General features: G+C 39.5%; 2 protein-coding genes across 3 annotated transcripts; both read left to right on the forward strand.

Moving 5' to 3' along the window:
* The first annotated feature begins 6,336 nt into the window (after positions 1-6,336).
* Positions 6,337-7,590, forward strand: LOC124194039. The gene is made up of 6 exons (XM_046588050.1): positions 6,337-6,348; positions 6,414-6,631; positions 6,718-6,846; positions 6,911-7,059; positions 7,135-7,407; positions 7,499-7,590. The coding sequence occupies exons 2-5, from the start codon at positions 6,629-6,631 to the stop codon at positions 7,361-7,363; spliced, it is 510 nt and encodes a 169-aa protein (XP_046444006.1). The 5' UTR covers positions 6,337-6,348; positions 6,414-6,628; the 3' UTR covers positions 7,364-7,407; positions 7,499-7,590.
* A 31-nt stretch (positions 7,591-7,621) lies between these two features.
* On the forward strand, positions 7,622-12,020 carry LOC124194038 (protein strawberry notch-like). Of its 2 annotated transcripts, XM_046588049.1 has the most exons (11): positions 7,622-7,945; positions 8,009-9,109; positions 9,166-9,601; positions 9,663-9,999; positions 10,071-10,205; positions 10,260-10,370; positions 10,428-10,689; positions 10,757-11,181; positions 11,247-11,490; positions 11,556-11,695; positions 11,754-12,020. In XM_046588049.1, the coding sequence occupies exons 3-11, from the start codon at positions 9,537-9,539 to the stop codon at positions 11,895-11,897; spliced, it is 1,863 nt and encodes a 620-aa protein (XP_046444005.1). In that variant the 5' UTR covers positions 7,622-7,945; positions 8,009-9,109; positions 9,166-9,536; the 3' UTR covers positions 11,898-12,020. The 2 variants fall into 2 exon arrangements, with proteins under 2 accessions (XP_046444005.1, XP_046444004.1); XM_046588048.1 differs by having other exon boundaries at positions 9,166-9,999.
* The last annotated feature ends 439 nt before the right edge of the window (positions 12,021-12,459 follow it).

Here is a 12,459-nt window from a genome sequence, read left to right on the forward strand (position 1 = left end):
TTCAGCACGTTGTTTTCTGTTTTTCGGGTGGCTGTCGAAATCTTCTAACCACTTGATGATCGCAGAGTAGTTGCTTGTAATTGAAGTTATGCTTGGTTTTCTTAGAATCCATCTAGTTGGGCAGAAGGGACGCAGAGATACTCCACCGGGTGTTGTGAAACTTTTAAAACAAACAAGTCTTTTCGATGATCCATGGTCAAAAGCAAGAAAGGACAGAACTAGGTTCATTTCATTTTTAAACTACACTTGGCTGTCGATTGAATCTTAAGCAGCCAAATTTAAGTTTTGAGCCCGACAATAGACAAAAACACATCGGGTTCGTCGGCTTTAACTAGAGTTTGAAGACCACTTACATGACCGGATGCATGACATGTTCGCAGCGCCGTCATAACACTGACTACGGCAGTCCTTGATGTTTAAATTAAAACGGCGATGGCAATCAGTAACACAGGAATAAAGCGTTGAACTTTTCGTGCTCTCGGATTTATAGAACCCAAAAAACCATTCTCTACTTCGAATTTTTCAGTCATTTTCCGGAAACAAACCGATATTTGTTCTGAGCATGAAATGTCTGCTGTTTCGTCCAGCATCATGCTCCCAAAATGATGAGAAGATTTTAATTCACTGACTAGTTTTCTTAAAGTTGAGTGAGCCATAAGTTCCAAAATTTCGTTTGAAATTTCGGAACTTTTCTTCGCGATTTAACCATTTGTTTAATGTTGGACTGTCAGTTGCCCTTAATTTGATTAAGCGGCGGAAATTTGAATCTTGTTCTTTTTTTCCTCGAATTGAAATTCCTTGGGTAGCCAGATACTGAAGCGTAGTAAAAATAATCTTGAGGGCATGGCGAGAGTCAGTAGTATCTTTTTTCTTAATTTTATCCATCTGATTGGACACTGATACAGTTGCTATCGTAGATCGAATCATCGATACAGCAGCCTTGTGAAAATCCGAATTTTCGTGTGATTTGAATCTGTCCAGTGCTTTTTTCCAGTTGGAAAAGCCATTCAAGGGTTTGAGGGTGTTGTTTACAATGGAGAATACGATTTACACATTCTTCCGATACAGGATGACCAGGAGATAGCGCAGTAGGTAAATGTAGTATAGTTGGCCGAGCAATTGGAATTGAGGGCAGATTCGGCGTCGAACGTTGGTATTCATATCCAGTGGATGGCGTGATAACAGAAATAGTTGGAACAACATAACTCTTTCTTGTAGGCGGCACGTATCCCGATGTGTTGAGCTATATTGACGATGTTTTCCTGACTGCTGAGTAACGTTTGGCGTCGTTGGAACCGGTGGCATCGGCATGAAAGAACTTGTCGCTGGAGATGGGGCTGAAGAAGGAGCAGCCGTTGGTGGCACAACTCCAGGATTGGTGCCGTAGCCCATAGACATGAAAGCATGGGGAGAATGCATGGCTGAAATGGATCCTCCTGCATTTCGCTTTGTATTAAATGTGTTGTGGGTGTTGTTTCAATTCTGCGAAGGTGCAAATTTAGGGTTTACTACGGAAAAGAAAAAAGCTTGAGCTTTTGAAATTTTATTTAAAAAAAATATTGATGATATATTGAAGATTCTGGATCCAATAACACTTCGAATTTCTCTATCCCATAAACGGTGCTTGACATCAAGCGGAAAGTTACTAGGATGTTTGGCGTAGCCAATTTTGTTGCTATTGAATGATATTTGCATATGGAATTTGCGAATTCCATTGCGTGTTTTTTCTTTAGATGCTTGTTTAACCGTGGCCTATCGTTGTATGTTCAAGAAATATTTTTCGTTAACTTTCTCAGAATCTTCATACATTCTGTAATGGACCACCTGACCACTGGAATGAAAACCATCTGGATTTATTGTTGTTATTTCATGTGTAATACAAAATTTTTATTATTAATTGTATTTACAAAATTTAAATTGAACTTGTACCTAGTATGCTTTCTGCAATTTTGGTTTTTTCTTTCATTTCAAGAAATTCAGTTTTTTTCCTATAAAAAAGCATCTATCGCACTTTGTAATCAAGAACTTATCACCAATATTCATTTTATATTCTTTTATATTCTTATCATATCATATCAATACTGCTATTGCAGGATGTCACCAGATGTAACCTTGTTAGCCTTCTTTGGAAATCTAACTCAATCTCTTAGCGACTCAGAACTGTTGCATTCTTTGCTATTAGCCGAGCTATTTTGCAATTTTTAGTTATGAGATGTTAATTAAAATAAAGTGCAAATGAGCTGAGAATGTAAGTAAAAAGGGACTTAGAATTCTTGCGAAAACTTTCATATCAAAAACTTTCATATCAATCATAATGTGGCCATTTGTTTCGGGGTTTGTTTTGGGACCTTTTTAAAGACATATGAAGGGAATTACGGCTAGCTATAGAATTAAGTTTGTTTTTCCCCACAATGTTTCTTCTATCTGAAAATACATTTGCCGTTTATTTTGACGGACAAGTGTGACGATGTGTAAGCATATGGGATAGCCCTCTGTTTCACCCACTGATTGCAAAACGGGCGGTGAGTGGCTGGGGTGGGAGTATGTTATTAGGGGAATAAAGGTACGCGGCATTTAAAAAGGGGAGTTAGGGTTGACAGCCAGTTTTTTTTTAAACCACCTTGGGATGAAATATTTAAAAAAACTGTTTTGGGGGATTACACTTAATTAGGGGCGTTCAATTCTTTTTTTCTAGCCATCAAGGTTAACAGATAAAGAACAAGAAAGACAATCATGTTTTGCTCTGCGTATTTCATGAAATGGACAACAGGTTTCTTACCGAAATAAGACATCAACTTCTTTTCAGACAATAAAGTCTTATATTTGATGGACTAATGTCTTAAAGGTGAAATAGACACAAATTGTCTTTCATTCGCAAGACAAAATTTTTTAGCGAGTAGGCATAGGTGGGTAATTAAAAAGCGGTGGGAAAGTAGGGACAGAGGAAAGGAAGGGAATGGACGAAAAGGGGAAAAAAGGAGAAGTATTTTGGGAAAGCAGGATGTATGTTTGCAATACTCGGTGACTTTAAAGTTGTTTTCATTTGTTTTTTCCTACATTGCGTTGCACGAATTAGTCTAGATCCTGTGTCTGAATTAATAAGTATTAAAAATTATTTTGTGTTCTTTAAAGAAAATTTATGGAAATTAAGTTACCTTTTGTCATTCCCGTAACATATCCCTCCACTGTGGGTTCAGTGGAATAGGGGAATCCCAAGAAATCAGTTGGCACAGAGGGTTGAGTTTTGTCTATAAGCTCTTCATCAGTGAACATTGTGAAGTTCGGTTCAACACCTTTGCCTTCAACAACGTGTACTCCGTTAGCCATGAAAACTACCGATGACGGCTTGATCCCTCCCTTTTCTAAATTCCGCAGATTATGGTACTGTAACAATTAAACAATTAGTTTAATTAATGTTATACACAAAAAAAATAATTGTTTTCACATGATTTGCCAGCTTTCCAGGAAGATCTCCGGGAGAATTACTCATATATCCCACCATTGACAGTGTTCAGCAGCACCAACAGTCAAAGTTCCATAGTAGAAAAAAGATCCGAAATGTGACTCGCAGAAATACGTTCTTGTTGAATCGTTTTGCGCGCATATGTTTCGCTTTCAGATAGCAGTGAAAAAATGGAGCCACTCTGGCCAATTTCCGCTATTATGTGTATGTCGTACTCTAATCTTGTCTTCAATTTTAGAAAATCCAAAATTTTTCTAGAAAAAAAAAATCAGAAAACATTAAATATTTTGCAGGTTAAACATATGATTTTATTCTGTAAATTTCAATAATTTTTCCCTATATAATCTAAGGCTTGCCATCCTTTTATATTTTATAGTTTTATGGCGGTCGAGATATTAAGCATGGCCACTGATGGAAGAAGGAGCGGCTTACACTTTCAAAGTACCACCACACACCTTCGAGTTTACCTTGTTATCGCCCAGGATTGGTGTGGAATCACTGCCGCTGGTTGATTCCCTTTGATACCACACGTCCACAGCAGAGTCCAGGATTCACGCTAAACCAAGACACGATCCCCTCGCTGGTGACGAACACCAAGACGCGGAAGAAACTGCAAACTGAACTGGTCAAATCGGCTCTCAAAACCGAAGAGATTGAATGGCAAATGCAGCGATCGGGGAAATTTCCGAATATTAACAGATCTCGTCACGATCAAAGAGTCTTACGAGCCGGCGCTTCATCATATCGTAGCAGATGATCATGACGATGGTAGTAGTCATAAGTCAACTGTTGTATGCACTGGCTTTGGCAACTACAGCACTAACTGTAAAACCACAACAACAACAACAACTAGGCGGCCACCATCTTGGCGCTGATGAAGGACATTTTTTACCAGGGGCCGGAATCGCTATTCAGTCGCCACTTTTTCCAGCTGATAGATTCGCATCTGCTGTGTTGGAGTCTGGCGCAAATCATCGTCATAACCTTCGTCTCGGCCCTGGTCTTCATCGTCGTCACGGCCTTCGCTTTCCTCTGCCGCTGGCGTCACCGACGTCTCCACCAGAAACACGCCCCTTCGTCATCGTCTTCGTCGTCCACGTGAGGATCGTCGACGGTGGCGTCGCACCAACACCACCATCACCACATTCCGGCCGGCACCGTCCTGCATCCACACCAAGTCAAATAACATTTGACCAACAGCATCCTCCAGCCGTGTCCCCACCACCATCACCAACTCGTCCATAATCACGTGGGACACCCCAATCACCTGGAACACCTGGAGCAACACCTCCACCACCAGAATTTCTACCAGGCGCCAGACAGGCAGCAGCTTTTGACGCCAGACGGCCACCAACTTTTGGTGATTTACAAATTTGTTGACAGATAACGTGACGAGCAGTGTGAATTTAATGCGAACGACTTGACCCACGCAGATGTTCCTGGAAGCCAATATACCAGCTTATTTGAAACCCTTTCAGATCAGTGCGGGTCACAAAGATCCGCGGACTGAAAAGGACATCCTCCATAAGTTGAGGGGTGGCCATGAAGACGCTCATTTCCAATGTCGAAGCGCTGAAAAAGTTGGATTCATTTACAAATTTGAATTAGTTGATATAATATTAATAATCAACATTATTTTCATCGAGGAATAATTCTGCACCGCAACGAACGTTTGAGAAATCGCCCAGTTAAAAACCATTGTCTTTCCGTTCGACCCATAAAAGAAGGAGCATCATCATCATAAAGATCTTCTACTTTACAACTTTGTTTCATCAAAAAACTCTTTTCTGTTCTTCCTTTCGTGTTATAGGCATCCCTATACATACATATTAGCACCTAAGTTTTTTTTTAAATTTTTTCCATTATTAAAATAAAGTAATTTTCTCTTCCTACCTTACGCAGTTTTCCCCATTTCTCCCTCCCTTTTCTCTGACACGTGTGTAATGGTATGTAGGTGGTGATGTTATTTCTACATGTACAGGAAGAAAATAATATATTTTAGCTTTGTTGTGTAACGATGATTTTTCACAGGTTGTCATAAATCTCCTGTTTAATTTCTTGACCACTTGTGGAACATGATACCAGAACCACCATGAATATCGGTCTGATTTAAATGATTGTGATTAGTTTTGGTAGATTCTATTGCCTGTCATAAATCTCCTGTTGAATTTCTTGACCACTTGAGGAACGTGATACCAGATCCACCATGAATATCGGTCTGATTGAAATTATTGTGATCAGTTTTGGTAGACTCTATTGCTTTTTCTGATGTTTTGTAGGCGGTCAGGAGCAATGACAGTTGTCATAGTCCAGGACAGACGTCCTCGATTCATGCAATTCACGCCATGTTCTTCAGCATGGATTAGTACCTCTTTCATTACACCATCCTTTATCAACTTGAAACCACTTTGTTTTTTAGGTAAAGGGTACAAAACTGCTCCGTCCTTTTGCACTGTAAATTTAAAAATAAAGTTGTTAGTTAGAGCGTATATTTGGCCCAATATTGCCGACTGAAGATTTTGCCGAAAAAAAAATTGATCGTGGGAAAGAAAAAGAAAAAATAATGCTGCTGACCCCCCTTGGCCGAAGTTTGTTTCACGAAGGTCCAAAATACAATAACAATCTCCAACAATCAAAACCAATTTGTTGCAAGACCTGGACTTCGTGCACGTTTAAACACACAACAGGGAAAACCAACTAACAAAAACATGTAATCAACTAATATTATGTGTTCAAGTGTTTTTTATCAAAGAATGATTTGATTTATTGTTTCAATACAATAATTTAAAACGAGTTCATCATCACACACTCTCCTTTTCTCAAAACAATTTGTGGCAAGTGAAGTGGAATTTTTGAAATAAGAGAATTGTGGACATTGTCTCAAGGTTTTCTAATGGTACCTATTTCTTCCGTTGATAAAATTATCCGAAATGTTTTTTTCTTGTATTAGGGGATACACTGAGAAATCGATCGACACCCATTCGACTAGTCTGTATCGTTTCCTTTTTCGGGATTTTCATCATCACGAATTATTTTACGGCCTCGTACACTTCGATTTTGTCCATCCCCAGCTTTAAAACGACTGTCTCTTCCATCGAGGATTTAGCAAACAACAGAGGAGTCATTCCACTTTTTGTTAAAGGCTCCAGTTCGGACGAGTTCATTATGGTAAATTTGTTATTCAAGTAATTTTCCCTTTTCACGTAAAAGTGAAACTTCAAGTAAAAAGTGAAATTAAGAACTTATTGCGCTAGGCTTCAACAAATCCGACCCTGAAGAAAATTGGGGACAGGATGAGAAAACATCCGGAACGAAGAATCCTTAATGCCTTTACTGTTGACGATATTTCGACTATTGTAAAAGAACAAGCCGCCCTAATTTTGGTAAATCCATTGCAAATACTAAACGTACATTTTTATTGAAATAATCTATTTTTTAATTGCACAGGTAAAGTCTACAGCAGAATCCTTCATAGAAGATAGCTATAAAATCAACAAGGAGTGTAAAGTAACTCTGGCCGAAAAGACCTTCTTCAGTCGCCCACAAACTTTCTCCTATCCGAAAAACAGCCCCATAGTCAAATCCGTTGATTACAAGTAGTACAACGTGTTAAGACAAATAATTTCAACAAAATCCCAGTTTTAATGTTCTGTCTTGTGTTTCTACAATAGTCTCCTGTTGATGCAACAAGCGGGATTGATCCAATACGCCGAAAAAAGATCTGCCGTTCCCTACAACCGCTGCTCTATCTCAGAAGCGAAGAAGATTGCAGCTAATAAAGCAGTTCCACTTAAACTTAAAGACGTGGCCGGGGCGTTTGCTATTCTCGCCTTCGGATCCGCATTGAGCTTCATTGTTCTGTTTGTCGAATGTATCTTTAAGAAGATGAACACAAAATGATGTTATATATATTTTTTTTTGATTGATTCTTTATTAACCGTTACATCACAATGAGATCGAATGTATCTTTAAGAAGATGAACACAAAATGATGTTATATATATTTTTTTTTGATTGATTCTTTATTAACCGTTACATCACAATGAGTTTCTTGGGAACTAGGGGTAACGTATATAACACACACATGACCTTGGTTTGCAATGACATTTTTACTTAGATTAACTACGTTAAACAAAGCAAATGCAAATCCAAGAAGAAGTGACACATTTTCCCTCCTCTTTTTACTTGTCGTTCGAATTTCGTCGCTCATTTGTTTTTCAATAAATTTACCCGGGGGAAATGTTTCATCACTCAGTTTCACAGAATCCTTCAGCTTGTAAACATGTGTGCACGTCTCTGAATATCTTACGAATTGGCAGCTGTAATAACTTGTTTTATCTTGTATTTGATGTTATCACGAATTATTACTCATTAGCTTATGTAGCAGACGTAGTGCTTGAAATTCTAAATTTGAGAGAATAAAAGAAAATACAGAACTGTAATCGCCTCGTGTCCAAAAAGTGAACGATAATATTTTTTTCTGGTAAGTTTCCCAAGTAAATTATTTAAAACGAAATGCATTCAAGTAAAGTTGTTTTCTCATTAGGCCAAGTGGTTCACTTGTCAACTAGAGTTATTGTCTGGACATGTCTGACTAGCTATCGGAAGCATCTCAGAAAATGGAAAGGCATGTAATTGTCAAAAAAGAAAAGGTGGACTCGTCAAATTCAGTCTCATCAACTACAACCAAATTTGCACCTAAACTCCATAAGTAGTTTGGATAAAACAGGAAATAGTCACATTATTCATTTATTCCTCTGATGAAAGTGATGTCTATGATGGACACCAAAATGTTGGTGGCAGCAAAACTGTACAGTTAGAAAGACAAGTGATTGTGAAACAAGAAAAGGCAGAAATTCCAGCTGTAGAAACTAAATCGAACGAAATGCCTTCGTTCAAAGTTCAACGCGTTCAGAAACATCCAGACCAGATAGTCGAAAACGCTTCACTGGCCAGTGTTTCACTTCCTGATGCCTGGTATAAACTCGTCTTACCTGAAGAAATCATCGACAGTGGAGCTCTATAAGCCGTTCAACTGGAACCCATCATCCATGCCTGTCAAAGGCATAAACATAGGCTACCGGATGGATCTCGAGCTGGATTTCTTGTCGGAGATGGAGCCGGAGTGGGCAAAGGCCGGATTGCAGCCGGAATTGTCGTGGAAAACTACAGTGAGGGACGTAAGAAATCTGTTTGGATCTCCGATTCAAACGATCTCAAATACGACGTGGAACGAGATTTTCACGACATTGGAGCCGAGTTCATCCCCGTCTGTTCCTTGAACCAATTAGACCCCAGTTCCAGGATGTTGGATTGCGAGCAAGGTGTTCTATTCACCCTTATTCGGCATTAGTCGAACAAGTCCGATCGTCAATCGGAATATACCAGACGGGTCTGAAACAATTGTTGAAGTGGTGCGGAGTACATTTCGATGGCGTCATCATCCTGGACGAATGCCACCAAGTCAAGGACCTGTTTTACAGAGGTTCCAAGAGTGAATCTTTAATAGAATTGCCAATTTGCGATTTACAGAACGAGTTGCCAAACGCCAGGATCGTTTACATTTGCGCCACTGGAGTTTCAGAGCCCCGGATTATGAGCTACATGAACCGCCTGGGACTTTGGGGTCGAGGGACTTCATTCAAAGGTAATTTTATTGTCCATTTGATGCAGTATATTAAAATTAATGTTTCGTCCTTGCAGTATCTAGACTTCTAGAGCTTTCATCGATACAGTTGAGTCTTCAGGTGTCATGGAAATCGTTGGAATGGAGATGACGCAAATCGGAATGTAATGGTCAGACAAATGTCTTTCAAAGACGTATCCTTCGAAGCTGTCGAGGCCTCTCTCACCTTGAAATTCATCAAAGTTTTCGACAATTCCGTCAAACTGTGGGATCAGTTACGTCAATCGCTTACCAAAGCGACAGAAATTGTGAATTCCGCTCAAAATATGCGAAGACCTTTGTGGTGTCAATACTGGTCGTCCCATAACAAATATTTCAAGGACCTGTCCATCTCTGCCAAAGTAATGCACACCGTCAGGATAGCTAAAGAGGCGGTGAAAAACGGAAAATGTGTCGTGATTGGAGTTCAATCGACGGGCGAAGCCTAAACCTTGGAGCAGATGGAAAAAGAAGGTGGTGGACTGTCGGATTTTGTTTCGCCCACCAAAAACATTCTGCTATCTCTTGTCAACAGGCACTTTTCTGTTTCCGGTTATTACGACGGAACCGTCGGAGGGAAACGGAAGCCTTACTACGAAGTTGATGGCAAATTCAAAAGGAAGAAATCCGAGTCAACTGAATATTACGACGCATCCGATTTGGAGTCGGAAGAATGGAATGAAGATGCGAAAAATGACCGTGAAAGTTTGCCATCGATAAGAAATCAACTCTTTATTGCGCTAATCGAGAAGCTCGGGGCTTTACTTCCACGTAATTGGATGGATTATTTAATTAACGAATTGGGAGGCCCTCAAAATGTGGCCGAAATTTCGAATCGGGAAGGCCGTGTCGTCCAGAAAGACAACGGGCAGGTGAGTTCTACCTTAAAATTTAGTCTTTGTAAATTATCTAATGACTGATGACACTTTTTAAATTATGATAGATCTTATACGAATCTCGTTCAGAGTCGAATGTTCCTCTGGAGATGATCAATGTCCGTGAAAGGGAACGGTTTGTGGATGGAGATAAAAATATTGCCATCGTCTCTCGAGCTGCTACCAACGGAATTTCACTTCACGTATATAGCTCATGTTAATTATGTGTGAATTAGGTTTAATTTTTAATTTTATAGGCTGATCGGCGTGTGATAAATCAACGTCGTCGTGTTTACATTTTACTGCAGTGTCCGTCAAGTGTTGATTTAGCCATTCATCAGTTTGGATGTGTCCATAGGAGCAATCAAGTATAAGCTATTTCAATCAAGTTATAAATTGATCGAATTTCATTTCTTCTGTCATAGGTTACGGCACCTGAATTCATCATCTTGTTCTCGGAATTAGCGGGTGAAAGGAGATTCGCTTCGATTGTTGCCAAACATCTTGAACATTTTGGGGCAACTAACTCTAGTGATCGCCATGTCATCGAACCAGTTGATCCCAGCGAATTCAGCATAGACGACCAGCACGGATGGCTGGCCCTCGAGTCTACGATGCGATCCATTTTAGGGTACAAAGAACCAGTTGTCCCACCACCAGCTGACTACCTAGGAGACTTTTGCAAAGGTTTGCACTACAATAGTTTATTGAGACTAACCTTAATATTCTAACTGAATTTTGTTTAAATTATTAGACATAAGTGAAGCTCTATTTTCAGTTGGACTAATTAAGAATTGTGCATTTGGCTCGGATTGGGCTCCTAACGCGTTTCCACCGCCTTACAACACTCATCTTCCTAAATTTCTTAATCGGATCCTGGGCGTTCCGGTGGAGCTCCAAACAAGGCTGTACAAATACTTCACCGACACTCTGTCAATGACCATCCACTACGCCAAAACGAGGTCCGATTTCAGCGCTATGGGAATTGTTGACATTGGCGAAGGTATATATATCCACCGGACTAAACTGCAAACATTCACCACCGACATCGCAACGGGGTCAGCGGCCAAAATCGAACTGCATCGATTTGAATTCGACTGGGGAATGAGCTGGGAAACGGCTCAAGAGAAATGGAATTCTATTACTGGAGCCAACGAAGGATTTTATCTTTCAAATGAAGTAAAAATGTTGAAAATTTTGGTTTAATTTTCTTATTTTTAATTATTCCATTTATTATTCTCCAGTTTCTTAATGGGAAATGCGGAGTCTCGCTCATTGAGAAAAGTGACATCCCCGTCAGTGCTGACAGATGCGACCAAAAGGAATTCTTGTACAAGGTCTTCCGACCCAACACGGGTCTGCAAATGATGTCACAGTCTTTAGCTGACAGGAAAAAGAAATTACGTAAAGTCACTCCTGTTGAAGCTCGACAGTATTGGGATAATTTATATTTCGCTTCTCAAACCGATTGCATCATCATTCCTACTGGTTCGTTATTTTATTATTTAATTCCGTTTAAAAATGCTAACCAATGTTATTTCCTGAAATGTTAGGTATGGACGATGTGCTAAAAAGGCAATGGTACTCGAATGTCGGAAAGGATTGCGGTTGCAGACACACAACATTTTGTGTGGGCCTTTCTATCTGGAAAGATGTCGAAACGATTGTACTCAATGCCAATGGGACTATGCAGGTAACTAGTTTCTGTCGATTGAGATCTCCTTTTAATGCAAGTCAAATATATTTATTAGGTTGCCTGTGTACACGTCGGGGGCAAAAGGACTGTTGGTTTAATTATCCCGACGATCTGTGAGTCCAGCATTTCTAACCTTCTTACCAAGCATTGCGGAAGAGGAAAATTCCAAACTGTGACTTCCGTTTCGCTGCTAAGGTAGATTGTCTTATGGAAAACAAAGCGCATGACATAGACATTTTCTAAAATGCTTAAGCTTTTTTGTTCCAAAATTTCTGTAATCCAATTCAATCCTGTCGTTTTCATACAAGAATTTGTTACATTGTATTTGTTTAGGATAAGGTAGGACCACTTCATAAGTCGGTAAAAACTTTAATGTTGCTAACAAAATCACAAATTCTTGTGATATTTTTCTCGTTTGAATTTGAAAAGTAGCACTGTGGCGGTTGAAAGTCGTCTATTTCATGAACTTGAATTGACAAAGACTTGTCAGGTTCGATGTGTACTAAAACTAGCGCTGTGTTTTAAGCATTGTTAAATAGGTTCTTTTCAACAAAGCATGGTGTATAGCAATAATGAATTAAAGGGGGTGTTCATATTAAAGCAAAACAGAACTTTTCTGGTGTGTTAGAAGAAAACAAAGCTCTTCAAGACAAACAGTGGCTGTATGGTACCTTAGGCGATGATTGGAGTCAGTCAAATGTTGTCAGCGATTTCCCAAAGCGGTCTCCTCATGGACATGCCAGCCGATTCCTGTAAGTATC

The sequence above is a fragment of the Daphnia pulex genome, chromosome 5 (genome assembly GCF_021134715.1).
Source record: "Daphnia pulex isolate KAP4 chromosome 5, ASM2113471v1".
Taxonomy (NCBI): Eukaryota; Metazoa; Arthropoda; class Branchiopoda; order Diplostraca; family Daphniidae; genus Daphnia; species Daphnia pulex.

Excerpts from the sequence above, each read along its gene's own strand:
- LOC124194039 (XM_046588050.1), top strand. Across the intron at positions 6,847-6,910 it reads AACAAGCCGCCCTAATTTTG|GTAAAGTCTACAGCAGAATC; the intron begins GTAAATCCATTG and ends TTAATTGCACAG. Across the intron at positions 7,060-7,134 it reads GTCAAATCCGTTGATTACAA|TCTCCTGTTGATGCAACAAG; the intron begins GTAGTACAACGT and ends TTTCTACAATAG.
- LOC124194038 (XM_046588048.1), top strand. The coding sequence starts at position 9,589 with ATGGAAAAAGAAGGTGGTGGACTGTCGGATTTTGTTTCGCCCACCAAA. Across the intron at positions 10,206-10,259 it reads CCAACGGAATTTCACTTCAC|GCTGATCGGCGTGTGATAAA; the intron begins GTATATAGCTCA and ends TTAATTTTATAG. Across the intron at positions 11,696-11,753 it reads ATGCCAATGGGACTATGCAG|GTTGCCTGTGTACACGTCGG; the intron begins GTAACTAGTTTC and ends TATATTTATTAG.